This window comes from Raphanus sativus, chromosome 8 (assembly GCF_000801105.2).
Source record: "Raphanus sativus cultivar WK10039 chromosome 8, ASM80110v3, whole genome shotgun sequence".
NCBI classification, from domain to species: Eukaryota; Viridiplantae; Streptophyta; class Magnoliopsida; order Brassicales; family Brassicaceae; genus Raphanus; species Raphanus sativus.
In genome coordinates this window covers 22,461,112-22,482,696 of record NC_079518.1, presented here as the reverse complement: position 1 = coordinate 22,482,696, position 21,585 = coordinate 22,461,112, and the positions used below count along the sequence as shown (strand labels likewise).

Genomic DNA, 21,585 nt, shown 5'->3' with positions numbered 1-21,585 from the left:
ATTCTGGTGTTTAACTTCTCTGAAATTGACACTCTTTTCACAGTGAACCTTTCGTTGTCTTTAACTTGGTAGTCTCTGAAACTCTTGTGCATTTTGGTTTGTTTAGTCGAGGATGAAAACGTACTGAGCATTCATCAATCGGTTCTTCTCATGTATATTATGATTAGTCAAAGATGCTATTCAAATGCTACTTAACCACATTAAAACTTTGATAGATTGTTTGGATTTTTCAGAGAAGAGAACTCTGTGTAGTAAGCATTTTTTGAGATTGAAGAAAACAACTACTTCATCAACAGTTTTAATGTCGTGCACTAGGATTCCCAGAGTTAAAAGATGCTTTTTGGTTGCTTACCACAGTAAAAAAAATTAGACTTGAGTTTGCAGAGAAGACTAGAGAACTTACTTTTTAACAGTTAGAAATATACAGATCTGAGACCTGAGTGACTAGACTTTAATGAACAGAAACAACATACTAAACAAGATATGAATAGAGACTACGTACTAAACCTTTTAATGAACAGACACTAAACTGAAGTTGGTCGATTTCTTCAACCTCAACACTTTGTTCAGAGTTCTCTTAAACTGTGTGGTCTTTGTCTTCCAAAACCTCAACTTCAGAGGCTTCTTGTCTGAAACATCAACAGCATCCGTCGTTAGTTTCTTATTTGAACTTGTTCCTCTGATTCTCAACTTGAACAGGTTCAACAGAAACGATTTAGTTGTCTTCTCCTCTGTTTTCTTCTCCTCCTCTTCTTCAACTTCTGGACGAGGCAAGAAAGGATGAAACAACAACCCATGCGCGCTTCCTCTCCCTTCAGGTTCCCTCGAGAAACACGTTTGGATAAAGTCCTTTGCATCAGAAGGAAGCGTCTCAGGTATCTCTGGAGCTTGACCAGAGAGGAGACGAGCAGCGATATCATCTAGCTCAACGCCTTTCCAAGGAATCACTCCAGTGTACATCTCCAGGACCAAACATCCCACCGACCACAAGTCTAGAGACGTGCTGGCGATGCCGTCACGGACCGACTCGGGCGACATGTAGATCGCAGTCCCAAGCCACGGGAAATTAATCTCCCAGCACAGAGGAACTTCTCCTATCTCTAACGAGTTACCAAAATCACAAATCTTAATCTCGTATGAATCTTGTCTAGGGAAGACCAGTATGTTGTCTGGTTTGATGTCGCAGTGAACATAGCCATGACCGTGAACCGAGACCAAACCTTCAAGAACCATCCGCGCGAAATCCTTGATCAACGGTTCAGGCAACTTCCTGTCGGCGTAGTTGTTCATGAAAGCGTTGAGACTACCTTCGGAAGCGTATTCGAGTTGCGGTTTGTGGAGTTTCTCCCCGAATCTGCTGAAGCTTTGTTGGAGAGAGTCTCCGTGACATGTAACGATCCTGGGACATCCCCTGAGTTGGAGAAGAACGTGTAACTCTCGTTGGAGACTGGCGTAGTCTTCTTGGTAAGAGTTCTTTACGGCTGAGAGGAAGGAAGAGTTGTCGTCGGAGTTATTGTAGCGGACGAGATTAACAAAACCATAAGCACCTTCGCCGAGAAGCTTGACGAATTCTTCGTTAGTTTGCATCTTTTTCAATCGGACTTGCGTTTTTTAGGGTTTCGGAAAAAGAATCGCTTTTGGAGAAAAATCTGTAAACGGTTTTTAGGGTTTTGACACAGAATCGCTCTGGAAGAGAGAACGTAAAAGAAAATAAGAAACTGTGGAGAAAGATAAGTGATTTCAGTCTTTTATAGATTTGGGGTGGGGGGAGTTAAGTCGGTGTCGCGGACACACGAAAAAAGGAAAATTGAATATAATATAATAATAATATAATTGCCTTTTCTGAGATGCTGAAAAAAGAAATTAGAAGCGCGGACCAACGGTTGAAAAAAAAAGGGAAAATTGGGAAAGTACATTAAAAAGATTAGTAGATTGTCCATATACCATAATATGAACAAGAAGTTGTCCACTTAACATAAATTTTTTATTAAACCCAATTAAACCCCTAATCTAAGTTTAAAACGTTTTTTGTATTTTTTATTTAAAAAAGTAAAAAAAGTAAAAACGTAAAAAAAAAGTAAAAAGTAAAAAGAGTAAAAAAAAAAAGAAAAAGGTAAAAAAAAAAGAAAAAGAGATAGTAAATAGGAAAAAGGGGATAATCAATTTGTTTAGAACCCTAATTTCATCTTCTCCTTAGGCGATAGAGGAGAAGACGATTTTAAGAGCTTGCCGTCGACGGTGTTCCTCCTTAGTCATCGGGTTGTCAAAGCTCTCGGTCGCCGCTGTTCCTTTTGTCCTCTAAGACTCAGCCGTGTTCTTCGTTTTCCTAATCGGAGTCTCATTCACCGATTCACTTCGCCGGAAGCAACTGAAGTCGTACCTCACCAATAACTGAAGCTCGTGCCTCGCCGCTCTGTGAATGTACTCTCTCATTTCCAGTTTCAAGTCAATCAATCAAGACATTCAGGTTTGTTTTTGATCTTTTTTTGCATGTCTTTGTATCTTTTACATGAGCTTTTGTAATCATAGCTTGACTATGATAAGTATTGATTTTAGTTTCTGTGAATGATTTAGGATTCTATCTACTCAAAGTCACATACTTTTTTGAATTTTGGTATGTCGCAACCGATCTCTTCGAACTGTAGGTTTCTCTCGTGACATTGAGGCAACTTTGTTAGTTATTTGATTGGGTTTTGACATCTATAAAGCTTGTAAAAGTATGTGGTTTCATTGAGTGTATGGCTTAGGTGATTTTGTTGGAATATTTTTTTCACTAGAATGTCTGTATTTGGACGATTGTTTTGTGAATAAAAGTAGCATGAATATTGATTGTGGTGATTGTATTTGTTTCTTTTTACATTGTTCTCAGACACCTCGAGCTTTTCAGGTTTGTATAAGAACTTGTGACTTGTTTCTCATGTCTTTCTTTTAAAAAATTTCAGTCTTTCTTTATCATAGTTTGCACTTCGTAAGTATAGATTTTAGTTGAGATACTTTGTGTTACTCATTTAGGTGTCTATGTTATCATAGTTTAAATCTTTTTGATGTTTTTGATCGGCTAGTTAGTAAAGTTTCAAGCATTTATTTTGTTTGTGTTGTTGATTGTATTTGTTTAATTGTTCACAGGTATGACGATGGATCAGTTGCCTAAATGCCTATTCAGAGAGGGAACTGAAACACAAGTTGAGAAGGTCAACAACACTTGTCGAACTTCCATACTTAAGAAGGTGGAGAAGTATGTGGAAGCAGAGTACAATGACGTGTTGGGTGATCCGCTATTTGCTCAGGTTATAGCCATCTATGTGCACAAGCTTAAGTACTCGGGGAGAGTGATCCACAGCTTCGTTTGTAAGCAGCTTCTGACCGCAAAGCGCCATGAGTTGTGGTTCCACTTTGCTAGGAGGCCTCTCAGATTTGCAATGCAAGAATTCCATGCGATCACTGGTCTGAAATACATAGACGACGATCTTGACTTGGAGATTGATAATTGGAAAGATGACAAAGGGTTTTGGAGTAAGTTGCTGAGGAGAAAAGAGAAAATTTGCTTACTAGATATCAGGAAGAAGCATCTGAAGGCTTGTAATACGTGGTCTCGTATCGATAGGCTGAGGATCGTATATTTGTGTGTGATCGTTGGGTTATTAATGGCGAAGGATGAGAGGGTTGCCATCCCACACAAGTACATCAAGCTGGTGATGGATTTCGAGAAGATGAGGAGATATCCGTGGGGTCTTCACTCTTTTGATGCGCTAGTTACTTCCATCATAGCAGCTAGGGATAAAGTGAAGACGCAGAACAGTTATGTCATAGATGGATTCTCGTATGCACTTCAAATTTGGTTGATGGAGGCTATTCCAGACATCGGGTCTCTTGTGGGTAAGAAGCTCGAAGAAGGTGTCACTAGCATGAGATGCAGTAACTGGAAAGGATCTGCTATGGTTTCCTACGATGATATTACTAGCATTGAGTCTAATTTTCCATCCACTGTAAGTTCTGGTTCCTTTAAGTAATGTGATTGAATTTCATGATTGTTAATGTTTGTGTCTAACTTTTTTACTTTGTTTGTTTTGTAGGGTGATGTGTTTCCATACATCTCTTCAACTGGGAATTGCAATATCATTGTTGATGCTGGCTTTGAACGACAGGATGAGATGAAGGACGAAAGGGTCGATCTGATCATTGACATGTACAGACAGAAGTATGACTGGAGTAAGCATGTTTGGAGTTTTCAGGAAACTGTACAACCATATGCATGCATTTCTGAGGATGATGGTTCAAAGGAAGAAGAAGCTGGAGAAACAAGTGATTCTCGAGTGGAAGAAGAAATAGAAGCTGCCCATGTGTCTCCTGCGAAGAAGAGAAAGAACCAGTATCAGGATATTGGTGCACAGTCAAGGAAGAAGAAGTTACTTTGCCAAAGATCAGCCGACAAATACAAAGATCTTGAAGAGGAAATGAAGTCATATATACAGGATATGTTCAAGTCGTCTTTTACTGCCTTAGGGTTGGAGGTCCGCGAGTTAATTGACGACCGGTTTACGAAATTAGAGGAGAAGATCCTTTCATCTCAGCCTCAGGTTGGTGTTCCGGTTGGTGTTCCGTCTGGTCTTCCGGCTTATACTCACACTCCAGCTGCTGCTACGACATCTAGTGGCCCTCCTGTTCGTGGTTATATTCCTACTCCGGCGTCTACTGATCCTGCTCCTGGTAGTGCTCCTCCGACTGCTCCTGTTACTTCCCGCAGTCGAGCTTCTGCTCCATCACGCAATAAAGCTCCGGTTTCTTCTCAAACTGGTGGGCCTGCAACTGCTGCTAAGACAAGGTATCAGACGAAGGTAAACAAGAAATAGATATTTTCTCATGTATTTTTCTTGTTCTTGCGGTTTGTAATATTAATATAAGGATGATGTTTCGTTGTCTGTGTGTAATAATGATGTAAGGATGATGTTTTCTGTCTTGTTTGTAATATTATTTTAAGGATGATGTTCCTGTTGTAATATATATGTTTTAAGAAGTATTAATTTTGTCCTCTGTGTGTTTATGACCAGGATGCGGACTTGTCTGATGTGTATGGCAGCTTATTTAGCTCTTTAGATGAAAATTTAGGGACCCAAGAGCACTTACAGAAGACAGTAGGCAACCTTACACAAGAGTCAAATGTTAAAGGATTTGATCCTTCTCAAGACAAGCAATCCGAAGACCATGATGCTTTCACTACACCATTGACTTCTTTCCGGCCACAGAACTCGAAGTCTCCATTCTTGACTGATATTGATGATCCCATAGTCCGTTGCAAAGATAGCGACTATGCATTGGTTTATATTCCAGAAGAAAAATGGTCCAAATTAACTGAATGGATCGTGAATCCCAAGTAAGTACTATTGTCTTGTCTGCTTTTATTTATTTTTTCTTAATTCTAGGTAATAAACATCGTCACAATAATGCTTCTTCTTTACAGAGCAATTCAGATTGGACCATCTAAATTTGATGCAGAGTTAGCTACACGTATAATTGGGCCTAATCATTGGCTCAAGAACTATGTAAGTTTAGCTCAAACCTGGTTATTTTGCAGATTGAATTAAGTTGTTGATTCTCATTACTAACAGTTTTGTATTGTCCATTTCAGGACATGGACGCCATGATGTATTTGTTTCAAGAACGAACCTCATTGCGTCGGTGGAAGCCAACCCGAGTAGCATTTATGAGCTGTTTGTTTAGTACTCAGATCATCTCGGCTTTCGGCAGGTTTGACGGGAACAGGAGAAGTTACAAAATCGACAAGAATCTTCTAGAGTATGGAAGAGGTGAGCTTCCATACCACGGACGTACAGATGCCGTATGGAATGTTGATGTAGATCGTCTCTACATCCCGGTTTTTGTTAACCAAAACCATTGGATCTCTATGTGCGTTAATCTTGTGAATCGGACAATTGAGGTCTTCGATTGTGGGGGTAGGAAGAACAACAGGTCTGTGGAAGCATTCGCCGTCCTCATTCCACGAATCGTCAAGGCTGTCCAACCGCCAGATAAGAAGAAAGATTTCAATGTTAAGCAGTATACTGTTTCACATGTCCCGATCAGCGGCGTCAACAAAAGTGGTAATGATTGTGGTGCTTATTCATTGAAATTCATAGAGTGCCATCTTCTGGGCTTAGATTTCACTTTGGTAAATGATGAGAACATCCAAGAAGCCCGACATAAGATAGCATATGATCTTTGGGAAGCAGCACATGATGAGGTCTTGCAGTTTCGAATGGCCACATTTAAGCCTCCACTGCGTGCTCCGGAGAAAGTTGTTGATCTTGGTTGACATCAAGATAGTCGTATTTGATCTTGTTTTTAATTTAATTGAGTTAATGATTGATTATTGTTGTTTTTATTGTTGGAGTTCATTTTAAGTAAGAAAGGGTTGAAACTATAAATTCTCAAACCCTATACCCTAAATAATCTTATAAATTCTCATACCCTATACCCTAAAGAAGAGATAATTTCTAAGAATTATGTATCAAACAATTTACAAGAAAGGGTTGAAACTATAAATTCTCAAACCCTATACCCTAAATAATCTTATAAATTCTCATACCCTATACCCTAAACAAGAGATAATTTCTAAGAATTATGTATCAAACAATTTACAAGAAAGGGTTGAAACTATAAATTCTCAAACCCTATACCCTAAATAATCTTATAAATTCTCATACCCTATACCCTAAACAAGAGATAATTTCTAAGAATTATGTATCAAACAATTTACAAGAAAGGGTTGAACCGTCAATCAAGGGTGCAAACCCTATACCCTAAATCATCTTATAGAGTGTAGTATTTAACAAGAGACAATTTCTAAGAATTATGTGTTTGAGACCTTTACAATTTAGTATGTAACTTGACGATTTTAATAAGATATGGTTTACACTTACACTTATACAAATTAGTGATTAATAACATATAGTCTTTTGTCAAAAAAAAAAACATATAGTCTCCTTATAATCTTAGGACATCGAATTCAGTAGTAATTTAGAAGTTGATTAAGTGTATACCCCTAAACCGTTTATACCCAGTAGGACCCACCCGGACATTCATAAGATCCGACCCGTAACCCGGATCCACACCCCCCCCCCCCAAACACGTGATTGCTTATCATTTCTCGAAATATTAGAAACCTAAACCGAGAGAAAAGGGGACTAGGGCTCTTTGGCGGCGAATCTACAACCAACATCTCAATGACAAGTTCATCAACTTCTTCTTCTCGTTTTCCTCGAATCTCTACTCAATGACAAGTTCACCAACATCTCAATGACAAGAGATGAAACAGAAGCTGAAGATTGTGACAGTGGCTATGGTTGTTGTAGGAGCAATCGTAGGGATATGGAATTCTCTTACTGTCTGACCAAGTTCCAGCTAAGAGATGAAGCTGGAGTGGCTATGGTTGTTCTCTTAAGTTTGCAGTTATTGTTTGATTTCTCTGTTTTTAAAACTAGCTTCAGTTCACAATTGATGACTTATTGTTTGATTTCTGGTTAAAGCTAGCTTAAGTTCAAAGTTGATGACTTATTGTTTGAGTTCACAGTTGATGACTTCATTTGTCAACGACATGGCTAAAACCACTAAATATTGCAGAAACCAGTAACAAGACAATCCAAAACGAAAATCAAAACACCAATAAATCGAGAAACTAGGTCCATAATGAAAAGAAGAAAATCAAAAACGACATGATTAAATAGCTCTGTCACATGTAGCCCTGTTATGATTCTCTTCGCCACATCGACTGCATCTGCGCTTCTTTTTTTGTTGAGTTCCTTGCGATGAACGGAGCTTGTCTTCAACTGTCTCATACCTTCGTTTTCTTCTCCTTCCTGCTGCTCTTCTTGATTCAGGAGGTAGCACATTTGCATTTCGAACATCATCTGGAACAATCCAACTATCCTCAGGAACACCTATTGGATTAATAGTTTCCTCATAAGCTGTTCTCCAAGTGGAAGTAGTGTACATGTCATCCGTAAGGGAAGATGGGGCTCGGCCAACTGTTAAACCAGCCTTGATAGCGTGTCTACATGGAATCTTTAGCAAGTCATATTTCCCACATGAGCAAGTCCGTCTGTCTAGATCAACCAGGCAGTCAATTGTATCTCCACGAACCAAAAAACGATGCTCGTTAATTGGTTGGACAAGAAACGTTTTACCCTTCGTAATCCGCCTATCTATCTTCTTCTCGATGGCAACAGTTAATGGTTTTGTATGCTTCCTGCTCAGTGTCCGACGTTCGAAGAACCAACGTGTCAACATTTCTCTGATGCTATCCAACAACGGAATTACAGGATACTCTCTTGGTGTGCGCAAAGCAGAGTTTATTGATTCAGCCGGGTTTGTCGTCCTGATGTCGTACCTGAATCCTGGAAACTGACAGCGAGCCCACTTTGAAATCTCAGCTTCCGTTAAATAGTTTCCAATAGCTGGACTAATATTGCAAACAGCTTGGAATCTCTGCTGAAAATCAACAACTCTATAAGCTTTAGAAGCTTTTGCAATCAATGCAACCAATCCCTTTCCTCTAAAATGTTTGACCACATTATTCAACAGATGGTGAATGCAAATGCCATGTTGAGAAAGAGGATAAACATTCTCAATCGCCTTGCAAAGTGAGGTATTTCTGTCTGATATAAAAGCTAGAGAACGCTCGTCCGCAACAACAAGCTTTAGCTGTCTCATAAACCAATTCCATGAACGGTCATTTTCCGAGTCCACAACGGCAAATGCAACAGGATACAAGTTAGAGTTACCATCTAAAGCTGTAGCAGCAAGTAATACCCCTTTGTACTTGCCCTTCAAAAACGTCCCATCGACAACAAGAACTTTTCGCATGGACGTGTGAAAACCTCGGAGTGATTGCCCAAACGAAACGAAGAGAAAGCGAAATTTCCCATCAACATCGGTTTCATAAAACGTGTGTGTTCCTGGATTAGCTTCTTCGAGCATGTGCAAGTACCTCGAAATTTTTCCAAAACTCTTCTCTGGAATACCTCTGACCACACTAATTGCAAACTCACGAGCATCCCATGCTAAGGATTTAGATATCTCGCATCCATGGTCCATTCTCATAATCTGTATGACATCATTAGTTTTGGGACCTTCTTTCACACCATCATACCTATGCATTATTAGAGTGCCAATAGTTTTTGCAGAAGCTGTCCGACCACCATTTTTCATACTCGACGCAGCACATGTATGATCTGCTACATATTTTTTTATGATGAAATATGTGGATCCTGATAACCCCTCAGCACGAACACTCCACTTGCAATGGTTGTCAATGCATCTAATGTACCACAGTTTTCTGTCCGATTTCACAACTTTGTAGTCGAAGCTATGCTTCATTGCTGACATTTCGAGTGCTGCTTTCAACTTCATTTTGTTTTGAAAAGTTTCACCCTTCTTTACAACATCCACCAAAGAAAACCGAACACCTTTCCCCCTATCGTCTTCTTTTGCACTTAAGTCAACACCTCCATCTTCTTCTGAGGCGTTCGAGTTACCATCGTCTTCAGCATCATTGCTTGATTCAGATGAACTAGCGATGTGATCTCTGGGTGAAAACGAGGATGGCTCACCTCGCTCTCTGGAAGGCGATTTAGGTTGCTCCTTATCAACCTCAATGTTGTCGCTGTTTCCATTGAGAGGTGAAATAGACACACACAACCTTGTAGAAGCTTTTCCACGTACATATGTAAGAAAATTTTTGAGTTGCCGATCATTCTCAATGATAACTGGGGGACAGTCTATGGTGCTTATCAACTCCATAGGTAAGTAGCTTAACTCAAGCTCGACTTCGTTTTGGTCAATTCCAAAGTCCTCAAAAGCTGTCTTCCTTAGATCTTCAAAGGAACTTGTCAATTCCACAGCCAGTACTCTACCTCGTTTTTCTTTATCAACAGCAAATCCCCATCCTTTATTGGGATCAAATTTCCACACCCCACAAGAGGCATAGATATGCATGTTTTTCAACTACAGATTCAATTTTTTGGGATGGTTTTCTACTTCACGCAAGAACGTGTGAAGAAGAAGAGAGATCACGTTTTATTTTTAAAATAATTACTTTAGGTAAGACATGAAATTTGGAAAAAAAAAATATTTACAAATATTTTCTTAACTGATTTTGGAGAAATTTAAGGAATATGTAAATATTCCGAATTTGGTAGAATACATATTCTGCTTCTCGTAGATTATAGATGCGATGGTAGATACGAGGGTAGAAGGTATAATCCGGCAGCAGTAGGATACAGTATTGTAGTAGATAACAAAACATTACAGCGGTAGATTATTAGTATTAGGCAGATTCTGTGATACCTCTCCCGTAGATATATAGGAAACAGTACTTGATGACATCTACCGTAGTTCAGATCGTAGGCAAAACCGTAACTTATACTTTCTACCGTAGTAGAGGACTGAATAAGCTGTAGATTTTAAAATCTACTTCTGCCAGATACGTACGTAGTTTACCGAAATAGCAATCTACCAAGCCGTAGATGGTAGATTTTGTTTTCTGTTGTCGGTAGATCAAAATATGAAATTTTTTCCACAAATATTTAGTCAACCAAATTATTTTTCCTATGATTGTTCAATGTTTATGTACATTTTGTATAAATTTTCATATTTTTCTGACTCTTAAAATAATTGATATGAATTTTTGAAGTTGACTAGGGGTATGTGAGTCCAAATCTGACCAAAAAAGGATTTATGTTAAAAGGACAATGTAGTTGTTTTTTTGTTGCCTTTTACCAATTTTTTCAAAAAAAAATCCAATGTTTGGTCATTTAAATTGTCTAAATTTATAACAATAAAAATTTTGAACATGGCTTAATTAATACATAGATATATTTTTTTTTAATTCTGACCATTTACATTTTTATATCTGAATGTAGTTTAAAGACTACGTAATAAAACACTAAGAAATATATATACATATAGCAAAAAATTTAAAGCAGAAATGGAGTTTGTTTTCAAACTTCCCCATCAAACATATATGCTATACTAGGGTAAGTCCGGATTTTTGTTTGAAATTTAATTTTGGTTATATATTTAGTATGCTAATTTTAGTTTATAATATTATAATATATTATAAATATATAAGTAGCTAAAATTATAAAATTATTTTAAATTATTCATTGTTTTTCTTTTACAATTTCAAAAAATTTAGTATCTATTTTCTTTTGTTATTGGAAATTATATATAAGTTGATTATCATAGTAAAAAATCAATTAATTTTTAGTTATGGTTTTTAATTGGTTTAATTTTTGTCATAATCTAAAATATTGTAATACTATAATTCAACATGTGATAAAGTACAAAATTAAATACAGCGTTAAAACATCAAATTATTACAAACTAGGGTCGGCCCGGGCTACGCCCGGAATTTATGTTTAAATTTTAAATTTAGTTATATATTTTGTATGTATGTATACGATGGAATGAACAAAATACAAACATTTTAGCATATAAATGTTAAAAGTTATCATTTAAATATAAGTTGCCAGGCAGTTTCTAAATTATTGTAAATTATTCATTTATTTTGTCTTACGAAACTGAACTTTGATATTTTAGTTATTAATTTTTTATATAAGGTGATGAGAATAACAGAATATAACTTTAATATACAAAATAAAACTTTTAACAGAAAATTAATTAAATTTTAGTTAGATTGTTTGGATTTTAGAAATGTTTCAACTCACTTATAATTTCTTATAACTTTTGTTTCAAATTAGTTTTAAGTAATTTAATGGTCTCTTCTCTCCCCCCCCTCCCCATTAAGTCAATAATCCTATGTTATGTTTTTTTGTTTTACTATTTTTTCGACCAACGGTTTAAAAGTTATTTAAAAAATAAACATATAAATAAATTAAAAATGATAATAAAATTTTATATTTATTTCAATTTAATTTTAATATGTATTTAAATAATTAAAATAATAAGATAATATGATATCTATATACATCCTATTTTTATTGAATTTATGCTTTTTTATGATGTTGAAAATATTAAATATATATTAATTTTATTTTTATAAAATTGTGTTAAAATTTCATTCATGATTTTAAAAATTATTTTTATTTTGTATTCAATTGAAAAAAATATTTTGTACCATTGAATATAGAAGTATTAGATATATTAGTATTATTACCATAGTTTTTTTTCTATGATTAGAAAAAGCTTTGAAATTTTAATTTATGATTTTAAAATTGATAATTAGTTTTGATTCAAAACGTACTCATGGTTAAAACATATTTATGAAATATGTATATGATGTAACTGTTAAAATATTTCGTTTAGTTGATAATAAAAATAAGTTTAAAAAGGTTTATTTTTATTATTTGTGTTAAAATTTTATTCATGATTTTAGAATTATTGTTATTTTGTATTCATTTGACAAAAAAATATTCTGTGTTCAAAATCTACCATTGAATAAATATTTATGGAATATATTTATAAAACTGTGTTAAAATATTTGGTTTAGATGTTAATTAAACAAAAGTTATGGACATAATTCTTTAAATAATTGGCTGATCTGTCGGTTTTTCCTTCACCTATTAGAAATAGTTGTAAACTGAATATTCACTATTCAGTTTCAAACATATTACACCATATTCAAAAGAAAACTCAAATCCATGTTGTATTAACTTATTTATCAAAGATGATCACATCACAAGTTTACAACAATAACAGAGAAGAGAAAACAACTTGCACTAAAAGTCTTAAACAAACACATATTGTAACTCTAGCTGAATTAAATACAAAAAAGAACCAAGATACACTCGGCTATTTCACGTGGATAACACGTACGAGTTTCAAGTGTTACTTTCTGTGCCTTCAAATTTACAGAAACAATTGCATTGCGCATGATCATCTTCTTTTAGGATAAAGAATTCCTATATTTTGGTTTTGGTGAAAGAGCAGAGCTTGGTCTTTTAGTTTCTTTTCTTCTCTTTCTAGCTAGAGAAGGTCCTGAAGCTTCTTCTCCTTGAATCTCATCGTCAAACATCGTTCTGATCATAAGAAAAAGTTAAATTGTTTTCTACGTTACATATAATCAATAACAGAGGAATTTAATATTAATTCAAAAAAAAAAAAAATCAATAACAGAGGAACTATTACGTACGGTTAAAAATGTAGATGGTGCCAAATGTATCAGTTGATAGACTCGGTATACAGAATACGAATGACCTCTAAGTGGTCCTCCATACCTATCTTTTTCTACATATGTGATCTTCCACAACTACTGCAATGACAAACAGGATATCTTAATACTTAAGCGTTGGTTTCTATTTCACATGTCTAATTGCAAAGAGAAGATATATTATAAGAACACGTCCAAGAAGAATTTAAATTGCAGCTTGAACGAATCTGCTACGAATTTGACATTGAAACCATTTTGATTGCCTCTGCATTGCTCCATATGTGTCTTTTTATAACAATCCTCTTCGCACTACATACAGACTTAAAAGGTAAGAAAGCTTCTTAGTAAGAAACTTGTAAACAAAAGGGAAAAAATCTTACGTTGAAAGATCTTGCTTAGTAAGAAATCAGAGTCTCCTTGACGATCTAACGTCTTCAACTTTCTAACGGATTTTTTGGAGCCAGACTCCATATAGTTCAAGAAGCCAGAGAAGCTGGGAACTTTTAGTGGAGGTCGGACACTTGGCTCGCCAATGCTTTCTGGAGGTTGGACAAATGATGACCTAAGCACTGATCTCATCAGTAGCACTCGCCGTAAGCTGATTTACTTTTGGAAAGTTTTTTCCTTTCATGGTAAGATGGTCCAGCCAAGGAAAGGGGAAGCTAATTATGATCACCTTGATCATCTTCGTCCAAACAAACCTGTCTCGGAGTTCCTTTGCTAGCTTCTCTGAGAGACTTCTCTATCTTCACAACCCGAGTCTCCATAGCGAAAGTAAACTCACGATGCCTGTCTCGAGTTTCGCCTTTCAAACCATTGTCGTAGCTAGACTGAACAGCTCGTCGGAACTCATCTGACCACATAGAAACGATACTGACAATCAATAAATGTTACACAATGAGAGAGTATGAGAGCAGAGAAGGAGAGAAAGAATGAAACCTGCCATTTGGTGGTTGCGAGAGCGGCGTGAAGGTCCCTGTGGAGCTGATCATACCGATCGAACCTCATCGCCATGTCCTGGGATTTTAAAAATTGGAAAGAAGAGAAGCGAAAGAGAGTAATCACTTTATATAACTGGAAACATGAAAGTAATAAAAGATTAAAGGAATCGCTTAATCAGAAATCAGTGTCAAAGCAATTAGAAACTATAAATTAATAATAGGAAATCTCAAAGTGATTTTCCAAGAAATATCAATTTTCCAAGAAATATATATACACATTCCGAGTGATAGAGCAGGGAGTAAAAATGCATTAAAGAACGTGTAACGGTTGACGTTTCCGTTGATATAAGAGAAGGCAAAACGTCAAGATTGAAGATCTACACAGCGAATCATCACGTGGATTGTAAATCTCAAAACTCCATGGTATCTGAGATCGAATGAGAAGCCTTTTCGATTCAGGTGGAAGAAGAACATGAACCCTAAATTTTGTGCGGAGAAGATAATGGGATGAAACCATAGAATCAAAAACTCTGCGTTTCAGGCATATGATTTACTCTGTGTTTCAAAGATTGAACTTTATAAACCAAAACAATGACAAAGAATGAGGCCCAAACGGAAACGAAAATAAGTGAAACGCTGAGTTTTATTAAAGCGGACAGGTGTTGCTCCCTGGGTGTACGAATTGATGACGTGGCATCACCAGGAGAGAGTAAACATTTTTTATATAAATAGATAACTTATATGTCCTAAGGAAAAAGGGGGACTGGGGTTTAAAAGGCTGGGCGGCTGGAATATAGTGCTTGGCTTAAAGTTGAGTTGGTTGATCTTTGCAGCAGGAGGGTCTCTGTGAGTTTTTTGGGTTCGAATTAACTTATTAGGAGACAGAAATTTTTGGGAGATTCAGCCACAAAGATCGGACAGTTGGATCTGGAAAAGTTTGTGTAACTTGAGGCATATTGCAAGACCCATGTTAGTGTGCGAAGTGGGGAGTGGGATTACAGCTAGGTTCTGGCATGATAACGGGACAACTCATGGCCCTCTTATCGAATTTACAGGTCCCAATGGTCCTCAGGTTACGGGTTTCCTATAGATGCTGTAGTTGCATTGCCTTACAAGATGGAGACTGGTGGATAAGCAGATTCCGTAGTAGAAGCAGAGTTATGGAGCTGTTGCGTGAAATTCTCCATGAAGCAGCACCCATTAGCTCTTCTGAGATGGATGACACCTACTTATGGAAACCAGGAAACAGACCAGCGTCGAGTGCATTCTCCACAGCAGATACCTGGTCGGCCTTACACCCCCACGGAGAGTCAGTCCTATGGCATAGGCAAGTCTGGTTTCATGGGAAAATTCCAAAACATGCTTTTATTACTTGGGTAAATGCAAGAAACCGGTTGAGTACTCGATATAGATTGAGAAGATGGGGAATGCAAGTGCCTTCAGAATGCATTTTATGCAATGTGGAGGATGAGACAAGACAGCACTTATTTTTTTATTGCAGTTATAGTACAGAGGTCTGGCTTTACTTCTGTTCAAGGCTCAATGTTAACCCTCCATCTGAGTTTGAAGAGGGCCTGCGATGGTTGCGAAACCCCTCTACGGATGAGTTTTTGAAGTTGATTATCAGGCTAGTGTATCAGGCAGTGGTTTATGGTATCTGGAAAGAGAGAAATGCAAGAGTGCATTCACAGATTTTCAGACCAGCACAAGCTTTGATCCTTGAGATTAAGCAAGTTGTTCAGAATTGTTTGGACCCACTGTCAAGAGCTCAGAATTCTAGAAGGAGAGATATTACTCTACTTGGAACTTGGTTTAGTAGATTCTAGTTGCAGGTTCTGATGATTAGAGTTTTGAAAGAGTGAAAAAGTTTTTTTTGGAGTAGGAAGTTAACGTTTGTACAGGTGTTCTTTTCCGTTTGTTTTCCCGCTTGTGGGCATCCTTTTGGATGATAAGTTGTAGGCTCTTTTAATAAATGGAAATAAAGTGGTTAAAAAAAAACTTATAATGTTATTGTTTTTACTATTGTTCTGAAAACTACATGTAGCTAGCACTACAAGAAATATGTACATTCTTAGCTCACGATAAATGCTATCGTAGCCCTTTGATAGCGTTTTATCATTTGCTATGTCATCGGCAGCCATCATAGGTATCCCCTCTACGATAGCTTTTTTTTTGACGCTATGTAATGTTACAATACGATGGCAATAAACGGAAGCTGTGTTTAGTGTAATTATAAGACGAGTTTTTTATGTTACAAATTGATTACGAGTCATGTTTAGTGCCATTATAGGTCCTTCGACAATAGCTGTTTGTATATGCTATAATTAATTTTGTTATGATTTATTATGTGTTATGAAAGTTTGTTTCGTAGCTATTTATAAACGCTATTATATTGGAGAACAATTTTTTTTTTTGCTATTGTTGGTTCGTTGGATGTGCTATGCTTATTGTATTTGTATTTGCTATAATAAATTTTGCTCTTATACAGACACCATATAAACTACCAAACATCCTTCATTAGAACACCCAAACATTCATACAAGATGGTGATTTTACATAAGTCATAAGTTCAAGTACCAGAAACAGAAAGAGCCGATTGAAAACATAACAGCCGATTGAAAATTTTTTAGCCTAGTCTAAAACTAGCTATTTCTGGACCAAACTTCTTCATCCCCTGCATGCTGCAACAATAAAAAAGTCTCATCAGTTTAGCAATTGCATATGAAAGAATGTAACCATAAAGAAGCAGACTTACATGTGCATCTTAAAATATGACCAATTTATCAACTGGCCATGCAATAGATGAACCATGTGCATCTTTCAAAGACTCGATTTCATCAGACTTCCTCCAAACGTCTGCATCATCTACCATCACTGCATCAACCCACACTCTAGCTGCATTCGGACCCAATCGTACAAAGTGTACCATTTGATTTGGGTCTGTTGAATGCACACGTCCTTCGGCAACAACCCGTTTCCTTCCACTAATGTCCATCAGTTTGCACTTCTTATTAACTTGTACAGCTTCCGATCCATGATTTAGCTGCCATGTTTAATATACATAACTATTTCAAACCCAGACAGTCATAAGAACAATGTTATTAAAGATTACAATAAAAGTTACCTGGCTTGATGGAGATTTCTCAGTAGGAGCTGTGGATGTAGGAAACTTAGAACTGATGGATGGAACTTTTAGAACTGTTTCTCTTGTGTTTCCTACTGAGGATGCAGTGTGCTGTGTAGGAGAATTTCTTGTTCCTTCAGGTGGGTTTTCGAAGACAACTTTCCGAGCAGGCCATGAGATGAAAGACATCAAGCAATCCTCAAGGTATGCGACGTCTGACGTAGGCCTCCATAAAAAAGTTTGAGGTTCAAGTATGACATCAAGAAAGACTTTAACTGCTTTTGGACCGAGGGGAATGCCATTAACCAATGCTTTTGGTTCTTGTGTCTGCCAACGTCCTTCACCAACAACTACACTATCATCGGATAAATCAAGTAGTTTGCACTTGTTGAGAGAGTTTGCTTTTGAGCCCTGTCACAGACATTGACAAAACTATATCATGAAAGACCAAATCATTATTCTTATTTCCAACATTAACTACTTATATAACACAAATAAAAAACGTTACCAGTGGTGCAATGTCTTCTGGTTGGAGGCCTTGACCTAGTTCAACACATTTGTTCTTAGGCCATGCAATGATATGACCAACAGCTTCTTTAATCGTGCACATGTTTCTCGCAGGTCTCCAGAGGAAAGCATCTGGTTCAGTAGCAGAATCAACAAAAACTTTGACATCCGTAGGGCCTAATCGACTGTCATTCACAATATCTTCTGGCACATCAGTTGGAAGTGCTTGTTCTGGTACACCTTCAGCCTCTTCTGGTACTTGTTCTTGTAGGGTTTCTTCAGGGTCTTGGTCTTGTACAGTTTCTTTAGGGTCTTGTACATGCTCTGTGTCTCGTAAATCAGCTCCAGCTTGTACAGTACACACGAACTCAACTTCCTCATCTTGATGTATTACTTTCTTGACTTTTTTCTTTCCTCTTTTCACCTTTTTAGGTCCCATCTCAAGTTACCTGAAAAAGATCATGAAAGGAAGAGTTAACTACAATCCAAATACTAAACAAACATCACGCACACAAAAAAACTCAAAAAGCCATACTAAGACCACAAGAACTAAATAGTAAACACACATCAAGCACACAATAACTCAAACAATCAAAGACCAATCACACTCAAAGGACACGAGAACTAAAAAAGGATATGCTTCACACATAAATTCCTTCACAATCAGTTCTGGCATTGTCGGCGTCATCAGTGTCAACTTCCATGTCTAAATTTGTAGGCAACGGCCCAATCTCTCCAGTTCCCTCGTGGACATCTTCCTTACTGTATCTTCTTGAAGGACCTCTCATGACAATATACCAGTTGGAGGTCTCATTTTCCCTAGAGTAGAAGACTTGCTTTGCTTGCGATGCTAGTATGTATGGGTCACTAGAAAAGGAGGCTTGACTGTGCTGCATGTTTACAAGTGTAAAACCATCTTCAATCTTCACTCCATTACCCTTTACTGCCCACTGACATCGAAACAGAGGAACATAGAAGACATTATAATCCATGAGAATAATGTCTGTTACTCTGCCATAGTAAGATACCACATCAACCACTTGTGACGTATCTTTAGCACTCGATCTACAAACTGCGGTAGCCTCATAGTAAACTCCTGAATTCTGACTTTTCCTATCAACTGACGATGTGCGAAACCTCTGCCCATTAACTATAAAGCCAGTATATGACCTTGCAGAACAACGTGGACCATAAGCTAACCACTTGAGAGTTTCTTCATGTTCTTTGGAATCAAGAGGTACCTACAAAGTAAAAAGACAGTCAACAACTATACAACAATCATCAGAAGAGATAAGTTTTTTACCCAAGTCTCATAACGAACCTGTTTTTTTAGCCAATTTGCAAAATTCTTAGTATGCATACTCCATAAGAAAGATGCATCTCGCCGACACTTGTCATCAGTGTCTTGTAAGAACTGGAGATGCTCACTGGTTAATAGAAATAAATCACTTGTCAGACAGAAATATAAACTTTCATATAAACTTTCAAATAAAATAACTTAGTGCTTACTCTACATAAGGTTCGACGATAGACAGGTTCTGGATAATAGCAAGATGTGCTATTTTCTTCTCCATTTCACTGAGGGTAATTGAGGTTCCAGTGGATATTGGACGCCCCTCTAAGATAGTGCTGTTCTCATACTCCATGTTTCTATCAACTTTGTCTTCTACATTTGTTGTCTTCTTCAAAAATTCACTGCAAAATCTCATACATTCCTCAGCTAGATAAGACTCAGCGATGCACCCTTCTGGTCTGGCAGTATTCCTGACGAAGTCTTTAAGTACTTTCATATACCTGCAAAATAATTGAGTTAATAAAAATTAGCTAAAGAATACTATCATTTCAAACATACATGTATAAAGTACCTCTCGAATGGGTACATCCATCTGAAATGGACTGGTCCACCAAGACGGGCTTCCCTTCCTAGATGCACAGTCAAATGGACCATGATATCAAAGAAACTTGGAGGGAAAAATCTTTCGAACAAGCAAAGAGTCTCTACAATCTCCGCTTCCATAACCAAAAGCTGCTCTCTGTCGATCACTCTCTGACACAACAGATTGAAGAATGAACATAGCCTTGTAATTGCTAGCCTAGGTCCTTTAGGCAGCAACCCTTTAAGAGCGATAGGAAGAAGTTGCTGCATTAAGACATGATAGTCATGTGACTTCAGCCCTGTGACTTTACAGTCATCTAGTGAAACACCTCTAGCTATGTTTGAACAATAACCATCTGGCCCTTTGAAATCAAATAAGCGCCTGCAAAATACCTTCTTCTCTGACTTGGACAAAGACCACGGCGCAGGAGGAAGGTATGTTCTCTTTCCTTGGATTTTAGGGTGCAAATCCTGCCTAATACCAAGATCCTCCAGATCTTTACGAGCAGGAAGACCATCCTTTGATTTCCCACAGTGCAACAATGTCGACACAATACTAGCAGCCACATTCCTCTCAACATGCATTACATCTAAGTTGTGCCTCACCGGGAGTTCCTAATCATAAATAAAACCAAAATTATTCAGAATACAGTCAATTATAGAAAGATATAAGCACAAGATCAATGAATCATACCGCCCAGTAAGGTAGCTTGAAAAAAATTGATCTCTTCTTCCATCTAGATAACTCATCCTCATCTACGTTGACTTCTTCATCTTCCTCATCCTCTTCCTCTGATTCACTGGATAAACCCTCACTATCAGATCCTCTATCTGTACTGATCACCCTTTTCCTCTTACTTGTAGAACGTTTGACATTGCCAAACTCATTTTTGAAATGTCTCAGGTTTTGAGAAATCTCACGCCCAGTTAAAATTCTCCCCTTTCTCCCTTGTTCAGCTTTTCCATCGAACCATCTCTTCTTTCCCCGAAATCTATGGGCTGGTGGCAAACCCTTTCTGTGGCACATGTACACATGTTTTCTGCTGAACTTGAGCCACATACTATCAGTATTCTTCCCACATAAAGGACACCCCATTCTTCCCTTTACTTTGCAGCCTGCTAGATTCCCATAAGCCGGGAAATCACTGATCGTCCAAAGCAGCATCGCCCTCAAAGTAAATGTTGACCGAGTCACAGCATCATAAACTAACTCTCCAATGCTCCACAGATGGTTTAGATCCTCAATGAGAGGTTCTAAGTACACATCTAAACTATTACCAGGCTGTTGTGGACCGGGAATCAACAGTGAAAGCATGATGTTCTCCTTCTTCATGCAAAGATCAGGTGGCAAGTTGTAGTTGACTAAGAGAACTGGCCAGCAACTGTACATCGTGTTCTTCATATTGAATGGATTAAATCCGTCTGTTGAAAGTCCAAGCCGTATGTTCCTCTCTTCTGCGGCAAATGTAGGGTATTTGGCATTCATCTGGTCCCATGTGACTGAATCAACTGGGTGTCGAAGCTTCCCATCAGTGCTTTTGTTGCTGAAGTGCCATCTGAGATCCTTAGCCATTTCCTCTGACCGGTACATTCTCTTCAATCTCGGGATTATTGGAAAATACCGCAACACTTTCTGTGGGACTCCTTTCTTCTTTTCACCAGTGTGGACATTGGTCTTCCATCTTGAAGCCTTACATTTCGGACAGTGCTCAAGCTTCTTAAACCTCTTTCTGAACAGGCAGCAGTCGTTCACACATGCATGAATCTTCTCGTACCCCATATCAAATGTCTTCAAAAATTTTTTAACCTCATACAGTGAAGAGTGTACGACGTTTTCCTCTGGTAGCATATCCGGCAACGTCTCAAGCAGATCATTGAAGCTCTTGTCTGACCACCCATTCTGAGTCTTCAATCTAAACAATGATACAATGGCCGATAACTTGCTATGGCTTGCACAACTCGGATACAAAGG

The 21,585-nt window shown here is 37.5% G+C and overlaps 6 protein-coding genes and 1 long non-coding RNA gene across 10 annotated transcripts; 2 read left to right on the top strand and 5 right to left on the bottom strand.

Annotated features, from left to right (window-relative positions):
* Positions 1 to 510: 510 nt before the first annotated feature.
* On the bottom strand, positions 511 to 1,596 carry LOC108837739 (mitogen-activated protein kinase kinase kinase 20-like). Its single transcript, XM_018610759.2, has one exon. It carries the CDS (start codon positions 1,585 to 1,587, stop codon positions 511 to 513), a length of 1,077 nt encoding a protein of 358 aa, XP_018466261.2. The 5' UTR covers positions 1,588 to 1,596.
* Positions 1,597 to 3,128: 1,532 nt separating this feature from the next.
* On the top strand, positions 3,129 to 6,310 carry LOC108836669 (uncharacterized). The gene is made up of 5 exons (XM_018609796.2): positions 3,129 to 3,986; positions 4,074 to 4,835; positions 5,049 to 5,315; positions 5,421 to 5,540; positions 5,627 to 6,310. The coding sequence occupies exons 1-5, from the start codon at positions 3,129 to 3,131 to the stop codon at positions 6,308 to 6,310; spliced, it is 2,691 nt and encodes an 896-aa protein (XP_018465298.2).
* Positions 6,311 to 7,713: 1,403 nt separating this feature from the next.
* On the bottom strand, positions 7,714 to 9,990 carry LOC130499081 (uncharacterized). Its single transcript, XM_056992985.1, has one exon. It carries the CDS (start codon positions 9,988 to 9,990, stop codon positions 7,714 to 7,716), a length of 2,277 nt encoding a protein of 758 aa, XP_056848965.1.
* Positions 9,991 to 12,708: 2,718 nt separating this feature from the next.
* On the bottom strand, positions 12,709 to 14,641 carry LOC130498389 (uncharacterized). Of its 3 annotated transcripts, XR_008937289.1 has the most exons (5): positions 14,105 to 14,641; positions 13,546 to 14,018; positions 13,417 to 13,474; positions 13,148 to 13,267; positions 12,709 to 13,034 (listed from the first exon to the last, which is right to left on the bottom strand). It is a non-coding gene; the product is annotated as an uncharacterized LOC130498389 (long non-coding RNA). The 3 variants fall into 3 exon arrangements; XR_008937287.1 differs by having other exon boundaries at positions 13,148 to 13,474; XR_008937288.1 differs by lacking the exon at positions 13,417 to 13,474.
* Positions 14,642 to 15,137: 496 nt separating this feature from the next.
* LOC130499080 (uncharacterized) lies at positions 15,138 to 15,932 on the top strand. The gene has a single exon (XM_056992984.1). The coding sequence runs from the start codon at positions 15,138 to 15,140 to the stop codon at positions 15,930 to 15,932; it is 795 nt and encodes a 264-aa protein (XP_056848964.1).
* Positions 15,933 to 16,604: 672 nt separating this feature from the next.
* Positions 16,605 to 17,937, bottom strand: LOC108846374 (uncharacterized). The gene is made up of 4 exons (XM_018619604.2): positions 17,739 to 17,937; positions 17,231 to 17,641; positions 16,862 to 17,149; positions 16,605 to 16,787 (listed from the first exon to the last, which is right to left on the bottom strand). The coding sequence occupies exons 1-3, from the start codon at positions 17,838 to 17,840 to the stop codon at positions 16,871 to 16,873; spliced, it is 792 nt and encodes a 263-aa protein (XP_018475106.2). The 5' UTR covers positions 17,841 to 17,937; the 3' UTR covers positions 16,605 to 16,787; positions 16,862 to 16,870.
* A 6-nt stretch (positions 17,938 to 17,943) lies between these two features.
* Positions 17,944 to 21,430, bottom strand: LOC108815770 (uncharacterized). Of its 2 annotated transcripts, XM_056992104.1 has the most exons (7): positions 20,308 to 21,430; positions 20,007 to 20,228; positions 19,603 to 19,877; positions 19,247 to 19,531; positions 19,059 to 19,164; positions 18,385 to 18,978; positions 17,944 to 18,186 (listed from the first exon to the last, which is right to left on the bottom strand). In XM_056992104.1, the coding sequence occupies exons 1-7, from the start codon at positions 21,391 to 21,393 to the stop codon at positions 18,178 to 18,180; spliced, it is 2,577 nt and encodes an 858-aa protein (XP_056848084.1). In that variant the 5' UTR covers positions 21,394 to 21,430; the 3' UTR covers positions 17,944 to 18,177. The 2 variants fall into 2 exon arrangements, with proteins under 2 accessions (XP_056848084.1, XP_056848083.1); XM_056992103.1 differs by having other exon boundaries at positions 19,603 to 20,228.
* Between the last annotated feature and the right edge of the window lie 155 nt (positions 21,431 to 21,585).

What these genes read in the sequence shown, in the direction of transcription:
- LOC108837739 (XM_018610759.2), bottom strand. Translation starts at nt 1,587, where the DNA reads ATGCAAACTAACGAAGAATTCGTCAAGCTTCTCGGCGAAGGTGCTTAT.
- LOC108836669 (XM_018609796.2), top strand. Translation starts at nt 3,129, where the DNA reads ATGACGATGGATCAGTTGCCTAAATGCCTATTCAGAGAGGGAACTGAA. An exon ending in AGTCTAATTTTCCATCCACT is followed by an intron (nt 3,987 to 4,073) that starts GTAAGTTCTGGT and finishes TTTGTTTTGTAG; the next exon opens with GGTGATGTGTTTCCATACAT. An exon ending in ATCATTGGCTCAAGAACTAT is followed by an intron (nt 5,541 to 5,626) that starts GTAAGTTTAGCT and finishes TGTCCATTTCAG; the next exon opens with GACATGGACGCCATGATGTA.
- LOC130499081 (XM_056992985.1), bottom strand. Translation starts at nt 9,990, where the DNA reads ATGCATATCTATGCCTCTTGTGGGGTGTGGAAATTTGATCCCAATAAA.
- LOC130499080 (XM_056992984.1), top strand. Translation starts at nt 15,138, where the DNA reads ATGGCCCTCTTATCGAATTTACAGGTCCCAATGGTCCTCAGGTTACGG.
- LOC108846374 (XM_018619604.2), bottom strand. Translation starts at nt 17,840, where the DNA reads ATGTGCACGATTAAAGAAGCTGTTGGTCATATCATTGCATGGCCTAAG. An exon ending in CAGAAGACATTGCACCACTG is followed by an intron (nt 17,642 to 17,738) that starts GTAACGTTTTTT and finishes TGTCTGTGACAG; the next exon opens with GGCTCAAAAGCAAACTCTCT. An exon ending in AGAAATCTCCATCAAGCCAG is followed by an intron (nt 17,150 to 17,230) that starts GTAACTTTTATT and finishes TAAACATGGCAG; the next exon opens with CTAAATCATGGATCGGAAGC.
- LOC108815770 (XM_056992103.1), bottom strand. Translation starts at nt 21,393, where the DNA reads ATGGGGTACGAGAAGATTCATGCATGTGTGAACGACTGCTGCCTGTTC. An exon ending in TCAAGCTACCTTACTGGGCG is followed by an intron (nt 20,229 to 20,307) that starts GTATGATTCATT and finishes ATTTATGATTAG; the next exon opens with GAACTCCCGGTGAGGCACAA. An exon ending in ATCGTCGAACCTTATGTAGA is followed by an intron (nt 19,165 to 19,246) that starts GTAAGCACTAAG and finishes TCTATTAACCAG; the next exon opens with TGAGCATCTCCAGTTCTTAC.